Below are 24,559 nucleotides of genomic sequence, written 5' to 3' on the forward strand. Positions count from 1 at the left end.
GTAATTAACGCTGACAAATATGTGGCACGTATAGGATTTACTACCCAAGATGACCAGGATATCAAGGCAGTACAGAGGAGACACAAAGCCAGAATATCCAACAGCACATACAGAATCAACCAGTCCCAGTCTTCACAAATAAAACAACATCTTGCACTGAGACTTCAGCTCCCAATCTTATCTGACTTGCAGTGAGTGAGCAGGTTGTTTTTTTCCAGTATCCTCAACAAGACACACGGACACTCATGTACACACACATACACAACATACTCTCAACTTATTGATCTGTGTCTGACATCGTTCATGTATGTAAGCCAACAGGAAGCCACATGTGGAGGAAACACAGCGCGACTGACTGCCAGCTCAGTGCATTAATCCTTGATGTCGGTCCCATTACAACACCTCTAAATAGCATTGTTAGAACCAGAAAGATGATCTAATAAAACGACTACATTTCATAGCTGCTCCAGCCCAAGGGATTATTTCATTTATCAAGCTGTTACCTGCACGCTGCTGTGAAAATAATTTGGCAGAAACACACGCAGCCAGGCGCGTTTAAAAGATTATGGTTGTAGGTGCACGGGGGCACAACATCTGTCATGCCCCTGCACCTGCCACAAGGAGCATAAATCAAAATGGGGAATGAAAAGAGATGCTCGTAGAGAATAGGGTGAAGTAAGACTGTTGGCAAGTGAGTGAAAAGCTGATGATTAACTAGAGGTTTCCAGATCAGGTTATAGACTAACTGTGGAAGTGTATGAACTGGAAGTCTTTAACTTCACAATGATGGGAGGGGGAGGGGAGCTGGAATGAGGTGGTCTTAGTGAGGCAGTCAGCTACAGGAAGCAAGTGTCACCTTTCTCTTTCTTGCCCAATGTTCCTGTTTCTCTCCATTACATATCAGAGAGAATGGAGAGATAGGCAAAGGCAATCTTTAGCAGTAGAAGGTCAAATGCAAACGATAAACTAAAGGTACAGATTTAAGAAAGCACTTCTGAAACAGCTCTGGCTAGCTTCTAACAGGCTCTACTGTTGTGCAACTTTATGCTCTAAGCCAGTTTTATTCTCCATTCTTACTCAGATATGCTAATGGACAATATCAGCATTGACTTTGTGATACAAACATTTGAATATAATAATATTAAGTCTCTTTTTTCATGTGTGTATGCCAGACTATTTTTTCAAGCTGAACTAAAAACACCAAACCACTGTGATTGCAGTCTTTCATCATCTTCTTATCATCGTCTTCCTCAGCATTAAGATGCACACAGGCGCTGTGCTCCCAACAGGAAGCAACAATTGTACACATTGTATTTTAGACTCATGGAAAGCTTATTTTAACTCTTATTCACCCAGACACGTGGACTAGGCATTATCTCAATATCTGCATTGGTTTCCTGCAGCCCCCAGCATTTTCTACCAGCAGCTAAACACTCATCAGATCAAATAGTTCTGCTATCAATTGTTTAGAGAGATTTTGATCAAATTTAAGTGACACAAACAACAAAAACAGCATACTTTGTTATCCTTGCCATGCAAGCTCATTACCATCTAAATAAATGTCATCTGTCAACCCTTTTGAAAATACTCTATTTCAAAAAGGTCTTTGAATGTCAAAACTGACATGAAAAGCACATCAAATGTCAGTTAGTGTGTCCTATAACACTGGCTGAGGAATGAATCACAGCTGGTTGTAAATGAGTAGCTCGGCTCCCTCACTGGCACAAGGCACAGTTTCAGCTGTATTATCCAGTATGAACTCTGCCCAAAATATCTGTTCTATTTCCATCAAAGCATAATGTTTGATATGTTGCTATAAATATGCAGAAATAACTATAAAAGCAGATTCAGCTTCTGCTGTCTGTGCTAAAAAGGAGATAAGCTACTTGAGAGCTCAATTCAGTGAAACAAAGGAAGAGCAACTTTAACTACAACTCAAAATGTGTATTTAACGTATTAGATACTATAGAAAATAAATTATCTATGTCGCCTTCTATCAATCACCATGACAATGTTTGACAATCAAGTCATTATCACTCTCTTTACTAATTTAAAAATAATGTAAACGCTCCAGAGCTGAAACAATTAGTTGATTAACTGCTCAACACAAAATTAATCGGCAACAATTTGAAAGACTGATTAACCATGTAGGTGACTTTTTAAGCATAAATGCCAATAACTCACTGCTTTCAGCATCTTGAATCATTATTCAGTATTTTCTGGTTTTCTTACAGTAAACTGAAAATGTTTAGTTGTGAGACATGGAATACAGGAGGAAAGAAAACAATAAAAAAAAAAAGTGGATGATGAACTGTTTCTGCTCTCAACCCTGCAGTTCCTACACAATGTCTTTTCAAAACGGAGGCTTTTGTATCTCTGCACAGCTGAAGCAGAGCAGGCTGTCACAAAGGACAGCTCTAAAAATAGGAGCTCGGCTTTTCCTCGGCCGAGAGTGGCAGGTTTGTTCGCTCTGCTCTCGCATTTCTCAGCAGGTCTGACTGCTCAACACCTTGAGCTCTGATCTTTTCAACCTCTTACTTGCTATCCATTTCTGCCCGGACACTGCAGGACCCTGTGATGAAATACTGAGATATGACATACTGGCTCCAGACCTAACAGGGAATGGTGATACTATGTTTACATGTTTTATAACTGAAGTCCATGCAGCAAAAATGTGAGATGTCTTTAACAATCTGTTTTATGCTTGGGTAAGTACCTTTCAAAGCCATCATAATCAAACACTTGGCACATTAACATCACCATCAGCAGATCATTGCAACAAAGAGGCAAGAACCACTAGAACCATACCCACACAGTGGGGATAATAATAATCCAGAGAGCCTGAAGACAGTCAATACCATTATCAAGCACATCAGCAGCGTTTCATATAGTATGCACTTCAATCAGGTAAATTGTCGCCATTATCTCAGTTTACAGGCCCATAAGCTGCACCAGGAGTGACGTTTATCATTTCTCTATCATCACTTAGCAACACGATGAGGTCCATTCTCAACCAAGCTTGCTTATTTTCAGATCCAAAACAAGATAATAAATATGTATGTAATACATTTGTTTTTTTTATCAGGACCGTTTTAGAGGAATTCGATTCATGTTGTTATTGAGGTGATAAAAATGGAGTGTGGTGCAGGCTTCCCTCCTCGCCTTTATCAGCCTGCTTGCCAGCAAATGGAAGGTGTTTATTAAGGAAGTCTACCAGTAGCTACAGATACGACAAATGGGGAACAGACACAGATAAAAACCACCAACAGACGCACAAACACAGACAGCTAGAAAACGCAGAAAATCAGACAACACACACTCACATATAGTAAACACAACAGACAATTGTTAATAGATACGGTACCTGAGGTTTATTGCATTCCTGGGAGCCAGGTTAAGGAGAGAGCCGTGAAAAGAAGAGAAGGAGATGAAAGTTATCAAACATGCCGCCTGCCAGTCAAGGATGTGAGATATTGTGGGTGAAAGCTTCCCCGACATGTTAAAATGCAATGTTCTGCAGCATACTGAGAAAAAATGCCCAACCAGAACACAGAGTGTAGGTGCATGAGACTGCATCCTAAAATATTCCTCAGACGTACTTTTCTTCCAGTCTAAAATATTTATAAATATCTCTTGTTATTTTCAATGCTTGCTGCTTTTTTAGTAGCAGTAATTTCTGTGAAAACAGGTAACGTCCTGTGTTAAGGAAGACAATTCTTTTCAGTGTTAAACAAAAACTTAATTTGTACTGAAAACAAAGATTATATCCACCTACTGGCAAAAATCTTTCTTTCTAGGCTGCAGCAGATTAATGAATATTCAAGGTGAAAATTCAACTTTCTCAGTACTCTTAGCCAAGGACAGGTAGAGAACACACAGACACAGGCATTATTATTCTGTCTTGCACACACATCCTTCCATTGTAGCATGCCTGCAGATTACTGAACAGATGACTTTAACTTCTCAACCTCCTCATTACCACTGCAGGACATTTTCGACCTCTAGCCAGACAGTGATACCTTTAATGAAGAGGTGCTACGTCTAGTGGTTTTTGGAAATCACTATATCTTTGCTAGATGAACTTTGAATACTGTGATTTAATTACCTCAAATTGTAGAGCCTCAATCTTATTCTAGGCACTGTACTATAACTGGTCTCAAATTTAAAGACCAGTCTTTATGTGAATTGTTGATTTCTGTTGCAAAGGACACGACTTGTCCTGTGTCTCTGAATTGGACAAAATGTTCAATTGCAATTTTTCTTACTAGTATTGACACTGCCTTACTTTTGTTGTCCAGGTCTGTATTGTAGGTCTACATACACTATATAGTATCAAACATTTGCCAAACATACAGTATACTTTTCTTCATAAAAAGAATCAGATGAAACGATGCAGCTGTTGACTTGCGAGGTTGACACTGGTGCCAGTAGGTCTCTCTTTAACCCAGTTAACCAGGGAACAGTCTACTTTGAAGTCACCTTGTTTACCTGGATAAAAATACATGAATGTAGCTCACATTTTGCAAGATAGTACAGCAGTGATTTACAACCCTGTACTTTAGCTGCTTATGCTAACACTAGCTTCACAGGCAGGATGAGGGACGTCACTAGTTTTACATCATGGGAAATACACTTATTTGATTTCTTGGTGAAATTCAGATGAGAAGATTGACGCCCCTGTCGTGTCTGTACACTAAATATGAGGCTACAGCTAGCAGCTGATTAGCTTAGATTATTTTAAAGATTGGAAATAGGGGGAAATAACGGTGTAAAACCGCAACATTGTTTTTACACTTGGATTAAACAAACAAGACAATGTATCAATTATGAAGCTGAGGTGCTGGTAGGCAGATTTAGTTACCTTTGGATAGAGCCAAGCTAGCCGTTTCAAGTCTTTATGCTAAGCTAAGCTAACTGGCTGCTGTTTGATTTTTCATCTTCCAGCCCTGGTAACATGCAAGTTGTGAAATCTTCCACATGCACCTCTCAAACATAGAAACTTGTCAGACAAGCTGACAACATCTTTACCTGCAGTAACTCTCCTTCCATCCTGAAGCTATTAAAAGCTGTCAGTAGATGAGTGACCAATGTCATTGTCAAGGACGCTCCGACAGAGCACACGATTGCTGGTGGACACATTGGCTGGTTCAGGGATTAAACCTGTGACCTTCTGATTATGGGGTGGCCTCACTAACCACCAGGCTGCCCGGACAGAGGAAAAGAGTAAGAGGAGTATTGATTGTCTCAGCCTCCTGCTTCTTGTATAATTATAGAACAGCTGTTTAGGGCCTTGGATGCCCTCCTGGCCACTGAGTAAACCCAGAGGAGGAATATAACTCATCTGCGCAGAGTTTGGGGTGGTGTGCGGGGCGGAGGAGGGGTTTAAAAGAAAGGATTGGAGGGGAGAGAAAGAGGACAGTGGGTAAAGGAGATAAGGTGGCTGGATAAGATCAGGAGCGTAGCGCTCAGTAAACATGAGGCCTTAACAGCAGCCACATCAACATTTCATTTCAAACTGAGTGACAGACACAATCTGCACAAAGGCCTTAAGTGAGTGGCTGAGTGAGAGATCACAGAGTAAATCTGTGTGTGTCTGTGTGTGTGTATGCGTGTCAGGTTCGACAGCACAAATGGCTGTTGATATTAGAGGAAGAGATAACGTGTGTGAGATAAAGTGCAAAATGGAGAGCTACTGAAAAATGGAGATTAGGAGCCTTTTTGAGGGAGAATATATAAAGATCAAGCTTGTGCAGGCGCGTGCGTGTACGTGTGTGTAAGTGAGTGAGTGAGAGAGAGAGAGAGAGAGAGAGAGAGAGAGAGAGAGAGAGAGAGAGAGAGAGAGAGAGAGAGAGATGCTAGAAATAACTGGTGTCCACTGTGAACAAGGCACCCAAGTGTTAACCCACTGCTCTGAGCACACAGGACATGTGTTGAATTCTAAACACTGTCCTCTTTCACTGCCCTGATTTATCCGGGACACATCTATGGAAACAGAAATGTATTTTTATTCATCTATCCTTAGCCCTTTAAATCCCTGGATTGTCGTATTTGCTCCTAATGATGACAAACTATAAATTTAAGATTAAACTATATCTGTGTTCCTTTTCAAGCACAACACTTGGGGCAAGAGCTTAACTTCCCTTAGATACATGGAGATAAAACTATAAAGCTCAAAATGACAGAGAAGTAAAACAGAGGAAGAATTTACATCATATTTTAAAACAGAAGCTTTTAATGTTACCCAACAAGGACATAAAAGTAGGTGTGGTCTTTGACTGATACTAAATCTGAACAGTGCATAGAAGTGAAGCCAAAGTGCCATCTTTCCCCTTAGAAATATTGCAAAGGTCAGTCCATGCCACTTACTGGAGGAAGCTGGAAAAACTAATGCTCCCTCTTATCACCAGCAGCCTGATTTACTGTAATACACAACTATGTGAGCCACAAAAAAACCTGAGACTCAAGTACAACTTCAAAACTCCAAAATCCTCAAATTTTTCAGTGATTCACATAGGTTGGGTGTTGCGCTCACTGACAGCTGCTGTTTTCCCAGGTGCAAACACAATTTAGTAAATCACAGCTTTGTAGGCGGGATTAAGAATGGGGATGTTATCTTCCTGTGCCAGAGCCAGAAAAACAGTGAGAGAAAAAGGGCAACACAAATAAATCCACATATTTCTTTGATTAATGTGGCAAATGTTAAGATAAGTGCTCCCGGCAGCCACTAGTCTTGAACCACCTGTAAATGATGTAGACATAGACAGGACAGGTCTGTTAATCACTACTGAATCACACCATGAACACATTTTAAATTAAATAATGAGGTGAAAACTAAACAGCAACGCAGTCTGATTATTGCTATTTTATAGAAGCATTTCCGACAGACCCCTCACATCCTCTGATGACCTGTTCTTATCCATGCCTACAACAAAAGAGGCAGTTTTCAGGTTCTCCAGGCTCTGAAAACAACCATGCAAGTGACACACAGTGAATTTATGACACATTAAAACAATCACAAAAACATATGTTTTCATTGCCCTACTTAATCTCTGATCTCATGTCTGAGTCCGTGTTATTAATATTGTTTAATTGTGAAGCATTTAATTTCATGAGGAGGTGGCACTGATAGACTGACTAACTGATTGACTGTAAACTTAATCAGCTAATGGTTTGGTCTTCAAAGTGATAGTAATTGACCAGACAGATCCAAATGATCAGTTCATTGCAGGGATAGTGTTCATGAGTCCAGACTGTGTTTACAGATGAAAGAAATAACTTGCATTAGGTTTGAACCCTGAGAGCCTAATAATCCTCACTTCATACAGATAATAGCTCTGCTTCAGCGCGTGGTGGAGAATGGGGGTTGGGGGTAGTATGTGTGTGTGTGTGTGTGTGTGTGTGTGTGTGTGTGTGTGTGTCAGCACTCCCACTGGGAGTTCCTCTACTGGGTTAGCATTACATTTATATTTTAGATATTAAGCTGGGACTCTCCGGAGCAACTCACAATGACTGAGCATGTTCAGTCAGTTACTTGGGGACAACAGCAGCTCACACAGCTGTTCACAGACTGTCTGGTCTCTACAGGGGATCGAACCTGTGACCTTGCGGTTACAACCTGCTCTTGCTGCATGCGAATGCTGCCCGGCTACTATCATAGAAGACTTCTTTTCAGGATAATGATTTAATACAGCGCTGAGGACAAAGGCTGCCAGTGGTGCGTCACATCTCATAATGCTCAAAAAGCCATTAAGGTTGAAATGAAGTGGAATATTTCCCTTTTTATTATGAAATTTATCTCATCTCAAATAATCTGATCCTCACAAAGCTCAATTTACAAATCTGCTCCCTTAATGATCTTTGCATTTATAGAAGCAATTTCATGATCAGAGCAGAAATCACTTTTTTTTTTTTAAATGAAACAAAGCTGGTTTGATTGCTCTGCAAGCTGGGACAGGAATCATGTTGTGTCAGCACTGTTGTATCTGTATCCCGAATTAAGGAAAAATCCTGTTTGAGATAAGAACTAGATAACAACATGATTAGTCTAGGGCTCCATTATGAATTAATCTGGTGATTATTTTCTCAATCAGTTGATTAGTCGTTGGTCTATTAAACATCAGACACTACTGAAACACAAACATAATAATTTCCAAAATCCCCAAATGACATTTTCAAATATCTTTTTCTGTCTGGCAAACAGTTCAAAACATGGCATTCACACAATATTTAGCATTTTTGCTTGAAAAATGACCTTAAAGACTAATCTAATATCAAAATAGCTATGTTTGTTGATCGACTGACTGATTAAATGGCTAATCGTTCGAGCTCTACATGAGTTGATCTTATTTCTTTGTGCACTGTATATCTGCACATTGGACTGGTAAATAGAGAAAACAAGCAAATTAAATACATCACCTTGATAAAGGAAAGTAATGAAGTTTGACAATAATCATCTCAGCCTTAAATAAATCTGTTGTCTCTACAGAATTCATCACACTGAAAGAGCTTTAATGCCTTCAAACCAGTGATTCCTCTGATGTTTTCATACCTGGCCTCACATTTGCCTTCACAGGAGTGACTAAGCTGAATAAAAACCTTGCCTGCTGGAGAGATTTCCTTTCTTCAATCCCAAGTTTCTCCTCGGTGCATTTCTCACCTCCTAAATATGCCTCGGGGTAGGAGGAAGGAAAATCTGAGCGGTGCCTGGCATTCTAAATTCTGGAGATTAGCTTGCTATGTCAGCTTAGCATCCGCCCAGATTCATTTCTCTGTCGCTCTGCTCGCCTCCACCCCTCTGTCATCAGCAGCACTAGCAGCACTAGCAGCTGCAGCAGCAGCTGCAGCAGCAGCTCAGTTAGCTCAGTTAGCGCCCTTCCCTACTGTACTTCTAAGTGCACTACTGGTGTTAAGTTAGCTCCCTTTCCTACTGTACGTCTAAGTGCACTCGAGCAGAGCCCATTTGGGACTGCTGGTTGCCATGGCGGCGCTCCATCCTTCCCACAGGAACGGCACTAGCGGGAGGAGACTTGAGTGTGTGACGGGAGATGTCAGGCCATGAGAAAGTTCAGTGCAGTCTTTTGAATCGAAAACACAGCCAGTCTAAATTTAGGAAACAGGGTGGGGCTGCGTGGAGGCAGGAGGACGACGACATTTGCCGCATCTTTCCTTTTTAAGTGGGATTGTTTCACAGTGTTCCAAGAAGAACTGGTACACTGACAGAACCCCCAAGGGAACGTCAGCAATGAAGGGAATGCAGTGAAATTGTGCAGAACAGGAAAACCTCTGCATGCTGGGTATTTACATCATTAGTGTGAAAAAGCTTTGCTTCCTATTCCCAGGGAAAGAAAGCACAGAGGGGAGAAGGCCTGGTGCAACGAAATGGGCAACTATCTCTCCCTCTGCTGGAGTCAAATCCCTTCACATGGGTAAAGTCAGTTCTCTATATGGCCCTGTGATTGGATCGGACTTTGCTCATATAAGAATATATAAGAATATATAAGAATAGAACAGTTGTAAGAGCCATGAAAGGAGGTGCCATCTGACTCATACTGACTCTCCTTTTCCCAAAAACTCCTCTTACATTTTTCTCTGGACAACTTTAACTAACAGACCAGCCACAATATATTCTCATCTTTATGGCCCATCCTCTTCACTATCTAATGTATTGCAAAAATGCCAGTCTTGCAACAGTTAAAGATCATGCTTCTTCATAAACAAAAGCCAAAGTGATGTTGATTTGTTCAGTGATCAGCTTGTTTCACAGATTTCCTTTCAGTAAATGACATATGAACAGCACAAGAATCACGCAACATTGTGTCACTTTTCCAAGTCAAACTCTGAAACAGCTGAACCTGGACTGTGATTAGATGCCTTGTAAAATGACAAACTGTCTTCACATTTCATTAACAAACAGTCAACCTGCTCAATGTATTCTGTGCAACTGTTCACAGTGGTCTGCATTAAGACCAACCAATATTATTGGTGCTGAGATGCATCAGATGCAGTTCTTTAAAACAGTGCTAGTGACCCTTTCATACAAACTAACTGTGACTACTTGCTACAGGTCTGCATCATATTTGTGAACAGTATAATCACATTTAGAAGCCAGATGATGTAAAGATTTACACTTTTACCACAAGGTAAAGGCAAATATAAGAAACAAATCCACAAACTGTTTTCTACACCAAAAATCATCTTGCCACCTCTCATACTCATCTCAAACGCCTCAGCGGGGTCTCGACCCACAGGTTGGGAACCACCACTTTAAAGACTTAACTTAATCTAATTCCATTTCCACTGGTTGGGTGATCATCACACAGCAACATGCATTTTTAGAAAACGATGGATTCTCTGTTGTAAAGCAAAGAAAATGATGGTTGTATTGACTGCTATCAGAAGTGTGTTGTAGAAAACTGCTAAAGGATGCATTTGTGTAGAGGGAGTTTAAGTGCATCTGCTGGACAAAGAAAGTGCAAAAAATATAAACAACATCTCACATTGCAGGACTTTTCTAACAACCATAAGCAGCACAGACAAACTGAGCATTTGGGAAGGATAGCTCAGTGTAGAAATTAGGAAAACAGGCTCCTGTGGGGACAAGCGTGACCCTCTCCAGGACAGTAAACATCACAACACAACAACTACAACCCAGGGCGAGCTGAGGCTACCACAGAAAGAGAAAACATGAAGTTGATGAAACAGACAAGACAAATTTTGAGCTACGCTCTGAAGCAGGACAACACAACAGATTCCAAAGGAGGAGCATGACCCACAAACAGAGCACAAACACAGCAACAGAGAAACTCTGAGGTGCCTCTGGAGTGCACAGCGATCCACCGCAGCGAGAATAAACACAAAACTGAAGTGCAGGTTGCCACTCACCGTGTGGTATCCCCGGGCTATGGGCGGCTTTCCAGTGGGGTAGGGATCCACGGTGTCGATGATTGTCTGCCTCTCCCCTTTCTGGTTAATCTTCCGAAAGCGCCGACGGGACTGTCTGTGCGAGGCTTGCCGCTGAAAGTACTCCTCATTTTCATCCATATAGTCCACCTGAAAACGATAGGGAGGGAGACAGAGAGGGAGGGGGGTGTGACCGCCTTTCGTCTCCATTCACGCCCACCCCCATCGCCCACCCCTGAAAAAACAAACACACTCTCATCCCCAAAACCCCACCCTCCTATATGCCATCTCTGATTCCACCACCACTACCACCTCCTCCTCCTCCTCCTCCTCCTCCTCACCCTCCGCCCCTCTCATTGCGTAAAAATAGAAGTGTGTGTGGGATGCACGATGCACACCTACGTCAAACAGTGCTCACAACACAAAAAGAGAGACAGGGAGAGAAAGAAACACAGGCTTGAGTGTGGATTCTGCATGAGAGGAGGGAGAAACGAGGGAGAGGACTGATGGGGAATAGACTGGGAGATGGAGATAAACAGGGATGAAGCCCGGCGGAGTAAAAGATGAAACAGAGACACACTCAACTCCGTCTCTGTTAAACATGTTAACCACAATGAAATTACATGTTAAAACAAGATAAAATCCATGTTTCCATTTTTAATGAACTGGGAGGAGGAGGAGAAAAAAAAATTCCAAGTGGAAATTGGCACATGAATCCACTTAAGTACATAAGGCAGTGAAGTTATAGTCTATAGTTTTCTAAATGCTACCTCAATGTGACCACTCTGTTGCTTGGCGGCTTTGGGTCAAGATGGAATGACATATTTAAGTTTTTTCTTTTTCTTAATTTTAGGTCCATTCCTCCTCTCCTCTCCTCTCCTCTCTCCTCTGATACTTTCACTGCGGCCTCACATTTCACAGTGCTCAGCCTTTGGGAATACACCACTAAAATCTCTCTCCGTCGTACCAACTGCTGCCATGACAACGGCAGGGGAGTTGTGTGTGAGTGAGAGCAAAAGTGTGATTGTGTGTCTAATTGCAAATCTCTGAGCAATGTGTACATGTGTGCGTACAGTATGGACACGTGAGCGGTTTATCTTCCGTCCTTTCGACACACTAGTCTCTTTGCTAATGTTTGCATGTGTGCATCTCTCTGTGCGTACGTCAAACTTGCAGCAGGAGGTTTATCCATATGTTTCTACACTGCAGCAACACAAAACCCCTCTTGGTAATTATAGGGCGGGTTGGCACCTATAATAGCAAAAGGGGTAAGGCCACAAAGTGTCTGCAGCGGACAGAGCAGAGGGTGTTATTACTGGGGGTTTGTGTGTCTGATACCGTAGAAGCTCAGTTAACAGGACCCCCTCCTCCCCCAACCTACAATGTACGTTCAAGGAGACACAGCAATTATAGCATGTGAAAGGGAGATTACTGACATGTGGTGTGACTGCATCAGTACCAACCCATCATTATTCCAACATGTCAAGACATGGGTTATATTTGATATCTTCCTTTAAAAAAATGGCAAAGGATGAATTTGTGGGTGGCATAAATGGTGGAGAGTGTGTAGGTGCATTTGTGTGACTTTAAAGTGACAGTATCCAGTAAGATAGAAACCACATCACAACCTGCATCTTAGCACAGGTCAGGTGGTCAGTTTGCAGTCATAGTGGCTTCACTGTCCACAGTGTGTGTGCAGTTTGGATGGCTAGAGTAAAAGGGAGTCAAAATATTTGCACAGCTTTGTTCACAGCTCTCAACACACTGTTGCCTGCAACTGGTCAACAACACAATGATAAATATGCCAATTATGTTTTACATGTGTGTACATCTGTGTTTTCATACCTATGGTCCCATTTCTTCTTTCAAGACAAATCAGTTTAAATGTGATTTAAGTTATAAGGACAGGTATACCATACATTCAACCATGAAAATAGACTATAAAGACAAACAAATGAGATTTTGTCTCAATCTTATCTTATCTTATCTTATCTTAAAGAAGTGTGGTAAAGTTAGATCCAAAACTCTGGTCTAAGGTTTCGATTGAAAACATTGTCCTGTTCATCAGAAGTGCATCTGATGAGTACTCATGCCAGTTCTTGCAAGTGTGATAATTGTGGGATTCATTGTTTAGTAGTGATAGTAAACTGGGTAATTTTAGGTTCTGGACGTTTGCTTGGAAAAAAAAACAGGTTTAAGGAAAATGTGGATTGTTTTCAGCATTTCTAGGAACTTCAAAGCCTAAGCAATAAATTGGTTGGTGGAGAGAATAATCTGCAGATTTCGAGATGATGAAAATAATCATTAATTTCAGTTTAGATTCAACTCTTCAGACCACCTCTCCTGTCATAGTTTTGATAGCAATTTTGGAGGTTCTCTTATCGGTGTAGTGTTTCATTAAATGGGCAGATCTAAACTGCAGCAAGTACACTCTCACAGCATTGTGATTAACAGCTGTTTGGATTTGCACAAGGTGGATTTTGTTTCGGGATTAGGCCACAGCTGATTGTTGCAAAATCATCAGCCGAACTGCATCTGTTGTGATCTTCGGGCCTCAGAGGGCTTCTGTTCAACAAATGACTGTATTGTGCTGCTACCTCTCGCTTCTGTGCCCCACTGAGACAGGAGTGATTTGTTCTCAACAACTTCTTCTGTGAGCCAGAATTTGATTTTCCATAAACTGGGTCAGAGTTTCTGCCGGCCTTGGACTCGTGCAACCCCATAAGTTGGAAGGACTCCAGCAAAGACACAGTTAAATACTGCTGCGCTTAAATGCTGTGATAAAATATCAATAGGAGGTGCTTACACAGATTAGTTTACAACATCACAGGGCCAACTCTCAAGGACATTATTTCAAACTCTAACTGTATTCTGTTGTAGGTATTGTTCATTTGATGATCCACATGGGTACAGTTTACTCTCACGACGCAATGGATTTACAAAATCTATAATTATAATGGTCCTGTATGGTACAGAGTTTTAGCCTCAGATTTTTGGACACTAATTACCTCTGTATTTCATTCAAACCTAAATCAGGGATTTATAAAGATCTGAAATGACAGATGAATGCAATAAACTGACAAGAATGCAAGTACTTGTTATGATAGAAAAGAACTAGAGAGAGTTTGACACCATAGTAGTAAGTGCAGAGTCATGTGATTTCCATAAGGGCAGGCTTACAAAAATACAAGACTGGTGTGATTTGGCCAAAATGTGAGCATCCTCTGTGTTTTTGCATCTTTCCACCATTTCTCTGTGGTAGTATACGAGGAAAAGCTTTGTCAAAATAAAATATACCTGTTATATATTCTGTTTTGTGTATGTTCTGTGGACTGTTTCACAGATTGTGTGTGTGTGTGTGTGTGTGGTAGTGCCTTTGACACTTGCGCACTAAAGTCTGAAAAACGGGACTCACCACAATCATCTCTGAGGGTTCCAGGACGATGCACTCACATCCGCGCCGCAGGCTGCCTGCTGATCGCTTCCCAAAACTAGAGAAGAAAAAATGAAAAAAAATATAAAAATAAAATAAAAAACCCAAGAATCAAGAAGTCAACATTCACCTAAAGAGAGTGGAGAAGGTGTTGATACAGTAAATGAAAGCACCTTGGCATATTTGAAGCCTCACACAGCCAGGACGTCTGTGTGAGCCTATAAGAGCCACTGTGCCCAACATTTTGAATATGCAGTATGGAATACTTGTATAAAATGTGAAACAGAGCAGCATTGAATGGACAGTTCCCCCTTTCAGCTGGGACCCCTCCCACCTGAAGGGAAACACCCGCCCCTGGAAAAGTCCACTCTAATGACGTCACAGCTTGTGCAGTATGCCCCACTCCTTATGAGATGTGAACCGGGGAATATTAAAAGCAGCAGAGACCAAAATGTCTCTCAGAAGGGCAGCAGCCCTGGAAACTCTGAGCATGAGGAGATCCAACTTGTGGGCTTGGTAAAGAATGCTGCCTTTGTCCAGCGCTTGACCTCAATGTGGAGACATAAGGACTTCCTTGTTTTTTTTTATTTGTAACATCTTTCGAATGAGAATGTGACCCACATCTTGTTGATTTGCCGATTGTTTTGTAAGATAAACTCAATTGACTCCAAAAAGACAGGCTGCTCGTGTTGTGCATTCCTGCTTTTCATTATTTAGATGCACGAGCTGGGATTTTAGACCAGTGAGTGAGTTGCCTCTCCTTAAAATTTTAATTTGAGCCTTTCATGCTCATTTATTCAGAGTTGATAGGGCTGAAATAATTAGTAAATTTTTCACTTACAGAAGATTAATCATAGGTTGATTAATCAATTAAATGTTTGTGTAATTTTTTTAAGCAAAAATGTATCAGGCTTCTCAAATGTGAATATTTTCGGGTTTCTTGTCTTATATTATAGAAACTGAACACCTTTGGGTTTTACACAGCAGGTTGAACAAAGATTTCATCTGCCATAACAATATTTTTCATGTGTTTATGTAATTATTATTTGACTTTCATTATTGTATTATTTTCTTTCTTATTTATGTGGTTTGTTAATGTTTTGCATTTTCTTCCTTTATTTCATGTTTTCTAATTTCCTTGTTTATATTGTTTTATTTATTTATTTTTTTTCCACTCTGCCAGTATTTCTGTCATTTTTCAAACACAAATCCAAAATATTTCCAACCTCTCAAATATGAGGATTTCCTGTTTGTCTTTGCTAATATGACAGTAAATGAAATGTTTTGGGGTTTTGAACTGCTGCTTGGCCAAAACCAGCGACTTAACGACCTCCAATAAGTTGTAATGGACATTTTCACTACTTTGGCATTTCATGGATTGAAAGATTAATCAATTCATCAGGAAAAAGTAATCAGAATTTGAATTCATAATGCAAGTAAACGGTTTTTTGTATCATGTCACAATTCTTTATTCTTTCTCAATCCATGAACTGTGTCTATTGAGATATTGAGCCTATTCTTCAAAGTGAAGAACTCACAGATGAAGTGTGTGGCTACCTGCGGAGTGTGCAGTTTGCAGCTTTCATCAATCATGCCAACAGGTGTGGACCTCAGGCACAGCATGGCCTAAATGCTGCGGAGCCCTGGGCTTGTGGCAACATGTTGTGGGTAGAGCTTGGTCAGGCTTGGAAATAAATAACAGCCAGCTGCAAAGAGCTGGTCATACTCTACCTGCCACTCTGGCAAAGGGCAAATAAAGATTTTTGTGGTTCCTTTTATTTTCTAAAAGTCTATTTAGCTGGCTTTGCTCTTCTCTTTCTGCCTCCATTCACAGACAAGCCTTTGTTGGGTTTTTTCCTCTTTTGTCAGCCGTTCTGTTGTTTCTCTACCAGAGCTGCAATTTTACTTGACTAATTTGTCAACTTTCTGATGCCTTTTGAACAACAGTTTGTCAAATTACTCTACATGACTCACAACCACTGCTGAGAGGGACAAACTGAAATCAAAGACAACATAAGTGAGTGGCTGGACCACAGTGAGCTGAGAGACAGACAGGGCAGTGAGAGGGTTAATGCTGATGGCTGCAGTTTGCTTTGCCTTCAGTTTAGTACGTTTTAACTCTGCTTGCATCCCTGACATACACAAGCCTGAATTCTACCACAGGGCCAAACAGAGCTACAGTATGGAGAGCTTACTCAGTATTTTCACTCATGTTCCTGCAGGAAGACAATTGCTGTAAATTCTTTTCCAACTTATTTCCAGCAAAGATGATTTGTCAGCTGGGCAGCAGCTTCAGAAAAACGAACACATGCTTTTGATCTGGTTTTACAGACGGTTGGAACTGGTACCATCCCTTATCCTGTTGAGCCTCTCTTGGCTCGCTCTCCTGTGGAAAAGGGAGCAGTGATTCCACCCATTAGGCATCACAAAAACACGTTGGGCCACCAGACGCAAACAGCAGAGTGACATGTTCAATCATGTTCCTCCATTACATTCCTGACATTAGTAATCCATTCCTCCATTTTGCAGGAGGCGAATGCCACTGGGAATGTGAGATATTTAAGAGGGGATTATGGAAGTGGAGAGTGAGGGGGTGGGAGGATATTTTTTCTAACACAAAAGTGTCTTGTTTGGAGATTAAAGGCTCCACTGCTCTATGACTAGTCCTGAGCAAACATAAAGTACCAGACCTGCTGTGTCCGTAAATGTATATTAGACTACAAATATAATATGCCTTGAATAAACTTTCGTTTCTCTCAAGAGATGCTCGGTTGGACGAGGGTGTGGGAATCTCTGCAGCAATCAACACTGTCACACAGCACACACTGCAAAGTTTGACCCATGCAAATATTTAATCTTTATTAGCTCAACTAATGACGCCAAAGTGCACGATCTACTTGCTATGAATAATTAATCACTGAGGAATTCAGGTCCACAAAGCCGCATTAAGGTTTGTGTTTTCTTTGATAAAAACTACAGAGTGTGTTCGCTGACAAACTTAGAAAACCAGATAAGAGGATGAGAGCCAGACGCTCGAGCAGGTATGTAACTCTTTTGTGATGGAGCACAGCACTGAGCAAAGATTATCAGCGTCTTACTATCCTCACCAAAAAGCTGCTACAGAGTCTGTGTTCATCTGTGTCATTTTACTTTATATTCCAGCAGAAATCATTATCCTCACTTCACTTCACTTCACCGTCCTTTCCAGGGGACCTTGCCTTGGACAAGTCATCAAAAATACATCAGACAGTATTTTTTGTATTTTGGCAGCTTAATGCCACATTAATGTTACATCAGTATTAATGTTATCACTAGTTGCATATACATCAACATCTGAGTCATGCTTATGACTGAGAAACTCAGGAGATTTTTCAAAAAGTGCCAATATATCCAACAGGGTACATAATAATATGCAAGTGCTTGAACAGGGATGTCTCCTGCAAGTAAAAATCCCTTGTTCAAAGTAATTAAACCCACATTTAATGAATGTGATTCTACAGTTGTAGTTGTCTGATGATGCTCCCAAGTTATCCCATATAACAAAACCATGTCACAGGCCTTCATTTCAAAAGTAAAAGCTGGAACTCTTCCTTTAACAGGTCATTTTAACCTTCATGGGCCTGGTTTAGTGCAGCACCTGTTGCTCAGAGATGACATTTAGATGACACCACTGGTCACAAATGTTCTTGATTGTTTCATAACATTTCACAACCTCTGCCTGTTCTATAAGTTTTATGCTCCAAAGCAGTAAATGAAAGAAAATGAGAGCTCCCACACAATTAAAGACTCAGAAAACTTTCTGTCTGCATTGGTATCGTTTTATTTTGGCGGGGAAATGCTTTTTTTCCAAGACCGACTTAGAGCTGCCATTAAAGTTTGGTTTGTTAGCTACTGATAACCAGTCAAACTTTATTCATACAGCTCCTTTCATATATTGCAATTCAAAGTGTTTTACATGTGACTGACAAATTAGCAACAAGGTGGCAGAAAGATCTACAGTTAAACAACTACAGACTGCCTGATCCTTTTAAAGATCCTATACGACTGTTCTTTCAAAAATATTCCCGAATTTGCTTTTATTCTGCCACCAGACACTTTCTATGAGCTGGTTTCACACAGGCGGCCAGTAGCTCACTTTCAAATTAAACCCTGAAGTGCTCTCTCAGTGGACTGACTGACATCTCCCCTGCCTCAGTGGCCTAGTTCCCCCCCCCCCCCCCGTTATACAACAAGCCTGGGCGTCTGGAATGTCATTCCACATGCATCACCAGCCTTTCACTCTGCAAGCCCGGCAGCCCACTGCCAAAGCCTCAGATCCATTCTGCCGTCTGACTGAACCAGCACGATCCCTAATCTGCACCCCTGGTCTGAGCTGGAGGAGGAAGGTGAATGGAGGGGGTGGCGGTGGGGGGTCTCCTCACTCTGTTAAGCTATTTAACTGAGTAAGTGTTGAGAGGGCACGGCTGATTTTTTAACCCACCAGACCTTTAAGAAGGACGAAGATTAAACCTCCTGGTTATGCAAGACTTTAGACCCAGCACAGAAGGAGGGGTCAGAGGAGAGAGGGATCCTCAGGAGTGACTGGCCACGACTGTTGAGTCAATAAAAACAGCATCCAGGCTTGAAGGGTTTACCGACATCCCCTCAGAGCTGCAGCTGACCATCCAACCACCTCTCACCTTGCAAACATAAACAGAGTTCCTCAGAGGAACAGTGTGGCCGCACCGCTCACACACCCCAAACCTTTGCCCTGCCACTTCTGAAATAGACGCTGACACCGCTGCCAAGAATGTGTGATTGACTCGTGACTTCTGCTTCCAGAAATACAACTTCACTGACATTGTAACGGCAAAGAGAAAAGGGCACTGATGTAGAGAGTTAAGAGGGAGAGCGAATAGGCTAGCCGCTCAAAACTTTTCCAAGACGTATCAATCAATCACTGCTTGCGTCTATCATCCTTTTCTAACACACGCTCTCCACAGCAGGAGCTCCATCTTTGTTTTGGTTTCAAAGTTGCCAAAAGTCGAATCTTACCCCCAAAAACATAAAGAGCACACACCCCTTTTACTGGCAGCACACTCTGCTCACTCACAAATCCAAAATAACATCAAAGTCATGTTTCACATTCCAGACTTGAAGGTTTTACTGCAACCAGCCCCCGGTTTGGAGGCGAGTCAGATTTTTAAATTACACCCAAAAACACAGGAGTTTTCTAGGCAGCGCTTTAGTGAGTCACACACAGCAGTGACATGCGGCTTCAGTCCGGACACTTACCCCTGGTTGTCCAAACTGTTCCCAGAGTGGCACCGCCACCTGATAAGATAACAGGCTCCTCTGTCAAAAATATCCCCCTGCTGTTAGTCCACAGTAAGTCTGACAAGCATGTTCCAAGTCCCGAGATTTTGGTGTGACTGCGGCATATCGTCCTGTGCACGCCCCAGCGCTGCTTTCTGAGATTTGTGTGTGAGAATGGGAGTGTGTGGCTCTCAAAGTGTGTGTGGATCAGCCTGTGTCCAATGGCTCTGCCCTCTCTCTCTCTCGCTCGCTCTCTCTCTCTCTCTCTCTTTCTCTCTCTCTTTCTCTCTCTGTGTAATGTGGTGCATTGACTACATCCAGCATTCCAGCGTACGACTCACTTCCTGCTACAGTTACCAGTGAGTGAGAGGGCGGGGCGTGTGTACGTGTGCGTGTATGTGTGTTTAGGTTCTGGAGGAGTGGGTAGGTGTGGACAGTTTTCATCCTCCCCTTTCAGTAGTGGTTACTCACGAACTCTCTGACAACACCTATCAACTGACAGTAGCTCTTTCAGAACCAAATTTTTCAATTTGTGCCCAATAATGAGATGGTGACACTAAACACGAATCTGTGTTATGAGAAGTAAAGTATCCACTTCCCCAAACTTCAGCCAGAGTCGACAACCTATCAATTAGCAGTTGGAATGTGGCTGCTTACAACGCAGCTAAAGATGTAATGATTAGGCAGGAAGGCGCATTAAGGATTAGACTTAAACCTGCTTTACTAGTGAAAAACAAACACAACTGGGGATAGAGTCCAACAAGCAACTTTTGTCAATACTTATCCCTGCTTTAATTTCTTCAGTGTGTATAACTTATTTTCCCCAAGTGATTTACCATTGCACCTTTCATTGAGTTTGGCAGGTAGATTTAAAGAGAAGGAGCGAGAGACAAATAGAGAACACACACATGACAGAATTATTCTGAGGCTCAAGATCTCAATTTATGATGGTTGAATTATGATGTTTATGATGATTAAAATAGGAAAGCTAAATCAAAATGAGTTGTAAGTGTAAACTGCATGTCATTGTCTCTTTACTTGTAATCCAATCTAACAACTGATATTTTTCATTTGATTATATATATAGCATTTTGTTGGCATTTTGCTGGCAAGTAGCCATGGTATAAATTTGACAATACCCACCACATTTGTACATTCAATTATGGATCATACTTCCTTACGTATTTTACACAAGATCAACAAATGAACAAACTATACACCACTCATTTATTTACCTCATCACTCTTGAACTGTTATTTTCTTTAACTTTCATTCTAAGTATAAAAAGCAAGAAACTTTTTATCCACAATTCAAGCCCATTACTGTTACAGAACATATCCTATATGAGATATACCAAAGAGAGATGAGTATGGTCTGTATATGAACAGTTACAGAAAACTAACCACTTCGTCATCTACAGTCACAGATGAGTATGTCTGAGCTGCTGCTGGCTGTTAAGAAATGTAATGACCTTTTTCTCAGAAGTTTACACCAACAAAAGTGATGAGGCTGACATTCCTCTGCTAATTCTTGCTGCTGATATGATCTGATTCAGTCAAGAGGTGTGGTTTTGGTTGGCCAATACAAGGGCTGATGATCAGGAAACAGTTGGGTGGAGGACTGGAGGTAAACTCCTGACAGCAGTCAACTGTTAATGATATTAAAGGCCAACAGCCAGCATCATGTGGTCGGAGAAGTAAAACAAGCACAGGGTGTACGACAGAGTGGAAATTAAGAGTTTCAGACTGTTGGGTGTTATTAAAAATGTATCTAAAAATATTTCGATATGTTAATCACATGACACTTCCGCGTTGTTGTTTCAGGCCATTACTTTAATGTTTTGCCAAATTTTAAGTGTTTTGCCTAAAATAACTTTCAGATTTGCAGAAAAATGAGAGTTGCACCATCAACACTTCTTACTTAGATGCAACTCCACTTTTGCAGCTTTTCTGACCAACCCCTCTGACAAAGTCAGTGGAAACTCATTTCTTTTACAAAAATGTGCAAAAACCTCCTCCCATTGTAGTGGAAGACAGCCAACGTAACAAAAATGACAAAAGCACTGCTGGTCAGCATTTGATAATCACCGTTGTTGCTGTTAAATATAAATACACTGTATTACAAGAATTCAATATTTTACTTTTTTTTAAGTCTTTATAATTTACTTTCTATGACATTTTAAATGTATTTTCATATTTTAATTTTTGTTTAAATTATTTTCTCTTTCTTTTTTTAGTCTGTAAAGCACTTTGAGCTGCATTTTGTATATGAAAGCTGTTACACCACGCTCATTCTTATTATAGTTATATTGGAAGACGTGTTCCACAACTTTAGCTCATAGCAGCACAGAGCACTTTATTTCAGTGAATCTGAAACCAATCGACCTCAAGTCAGGAGCATTACACCAAATTAATCATACTCAGGGTGATGTCACCCCCTGCATGGATATATTGACGCTGATAAGCCACAAAAAAAAAAAAAAGACTTCAATAACAAGTTATGATAAATGGTTTCAGGTTCACTTTAATTCATAAAACTGCCCCTAATTACTTACACATTTGTTGTTGGTGCTGTTGGGTGGAACATTGAAGTTGATCCCTGATCACTCTATGATCGTCTAATCTGACATAAATCATGATCATGTCGCAGGTGCCCGTGCATGTTTTAAATCTTTTAAATATAAATCTTATTAAGATTTATTTATTTGGGCTGTATTTGATTTCACACTGGCCTCTGGGTTAAATAAGGCACAGCGCTCCAGCTTCTTCATGTGATGACTGACTCATTCATCTTCCCCTGGATCACATCTCACTACAGCGACCAGTGAGGGGAAGGGAGCAGAGAGAGGGAGAGAAGCACTAAGAGAATGATGGAGGCGTATCAGGTTTTCAACCTTGCTGCCAGTGTAGATATGAACAGCCATTTCTAGGCAGGGCCTGCCTGAAATCCAATTCCACCACATCTTTAAAAGCTTCAGGAAGTCCCGCTGGACTCAGTTCAGTTCCTCGTGTCACAACCAATTTCCCCTCCAAGCCATTTTACCCTCATCATTTCTCCTCTTTATAGACTAGGTGATGCAGTGTGGGCTTTTTTCTCTTCTTTGTCACTGTGGCCATTAGAAAGACTGTAATGACAGAAAAAATTCCAAGTACGCCAGACTGTTGAAAATACACTGTAAACTGAAAGTTTTTTCTTTAAGAGTCTGCTAATGAGGAAAATCCTCAACAAACAGACAACCATTCAGTATTCAAACATGTCACTTGTGTGAAAACACCTGATACGCAGGAAGCGTGACATATGCTCCTGTGCAGTCTGATGGCTTCCAGTTAAATTGCCGGTATTGTACCACGTGGTTTTAAAGAATTTCTCTGGTACTGTTAGTGGGAATACAGTCATACCCCAACTGTCGAGAGTCCTATTCTTCTCTTTTTCATTCTTGAATTGAAAATTTGCACAGTCACTGAAAAACGGTTTCAGTTTCACGACCCGTGGAAGTCCTTGAAACCTTGAATTGTTATGTCACTTTCAATGTGTCATTTCAAAAATGTCGCTGGGGAAATTGGCCTCGCTTCATTCCCCTCAAAAAGTCATGTTTTTCATACTGCCTCTACACCGAGGGGTAAAATTATAATAGAGACTGAACAAAGAAAACTAGATAATAAAATGAATGACATTCTGAATGTAAATTTGCTCATAGCACAGTTTTCAACAAATAAATTCTTTCAATTCCATAATCCCATACTGCATATTTAAACTAATCACAGCTGCAACAAGTCAGAAGTTTAACCAGTCAACCAGCATCCAGAATCTGTAACTGCTCACATTGTAATTAATGACCTTTAAGTCAGCACAGGAAAGGAAATAAAATGTACTGATGAGTAAAAACAAAATACTTATCCTTCTGTTTGTTGTTATACTGGTAAATGTGTCAATGTGATGTGTAGTATTTAAGTTGTATCATATCATATAATCTGCTTCTGCTCCACAATTCAACACCTTCTAATGAGGCATAACGGTTGCTAGCTGTGTGCTGCACCAAGTTTTCTTATCTCCCACCTTCATGGGTAAGTTTGAATGAAATTTAGGAAGCTAAAACTAGTGTTTTTTAGAAAATGAAAGATTGTGGTCATGAAAACCCAAGATCTACTGTTGGATGGAGATCGGACAGGAACCACAGTTTCTGGTAGTGAAATCTCAACCCAATCCCCAACCCAACCACTATAACGATAACTATAACTATGACAACAACACACTACTTTCACCTTTGCTTCTGAAATACAGACAGTTCTTCTTCACACTACCTCAAGAAGCTGTTGTCAAAAAAAAGTAAGAGTAGGTAAAAAAAAACTAAGCACGACAACGAATGACAGATGTGTTCCTGGTGGGGCCGGCGTCAGAATCTAGGTATGTTTTTGTGAAGACTGCCTGCTCCATGCACGTCTTCATGAGCACTGTATGACGTAAGGTCCCTATGCAATTAATGTCAGTTTGTGTTTGTTGATCTATTCATACAATCCTCGACGATAACATCAAAACAAATGCCTGCACATGTGATTTAAGTGATTTTGACTGAAACTTCTCAAAGTGCAGTTTGTGCATCACATGTATAATTTAATGCAGGTGACAGAAACACAACAGTCTTGTGCAATGCAGTTAACAGCACTCTGAGCTAATTATCAACCCGACACAGCCTCATGGAGCAGAGTGGATCTCTACACAGGCTTCTTTGCGACATATGCTTAGTAAACATTTTCACACCCGTCCCCTCCCCCAGCGACTGCAGCCTAGCATTAACTTTAATCTGCCAATACCTGCAAATCCCCCTCCAGCATCCCACTCACACTTTCACCTTGGCAAAACTGTAAAGGGTATATTTAGGAGCAGCCTTTTGGCACATTTCCGATCAAGCTTTCCGTTTTGAATGCCTCCCAC

At 41.0% G+C, this 24,559-nt stretch overlaps 1 protein-coding gene across 11 annotated transcripts in view; it reads right to left on the reverse strand.

Moving 5' to 3' along the window:
• rapgef2b (Rap guanine nucleotide exchange factor 2b) overlaps nt 1-24,559 on the reverse strand; it is a 106,513-nt gene that overhangs the window by 40,992 nt on the left and 40,962 nt on the right. For 7 of the 11 annotated variants that reach the window (XM_071457595.1, XM_071457597.1, XM_071457594.1 and 4 more), the window contains exons 5-7: nt 14,315-14,390; nt 10,882-11,049; nt 3,365-3,382 (exon numbers count right to left, since the gene is read on the reverse strand). In XM_071457595.1, coding sequence (XP_071313696.1) covers nt 3,365-3,382; nt 10,882-11,049; nt 14,315-14,390 — 262 coding nt within the window. Of the gene's footprint in view, nt 1-3,364; nt 3,383-10,881; nt 11,050-14,314; nt 14,391-19,606; nt 19,933-24,559 lie in introns of those variants that run through there. The other 4 variants (XM_071457604.1, XM_071457599.1, XM_071457601.1 and 1 more) reach the window with 2 other exon arrangements.

Source organism: Trachinotus anak, unplaced genomic scaffold, assembly GCF_046630095.1.
Source record: "Trachinotus anak isolate AG129_WGS33_773 ecotype Australia unplaced genomic scaffold, CSIRO_AGI_Tana_v1 ptg000021l, whole genome shotgun sequence".
In the NCBI taxonomy this organism is placed as follows: domain Eukaryota; kingdom Metazoa; phylum Chordata; class Actinopteri; order Carangiformes; family Carangidae; genus Trachinotus; species Trachinotus anak.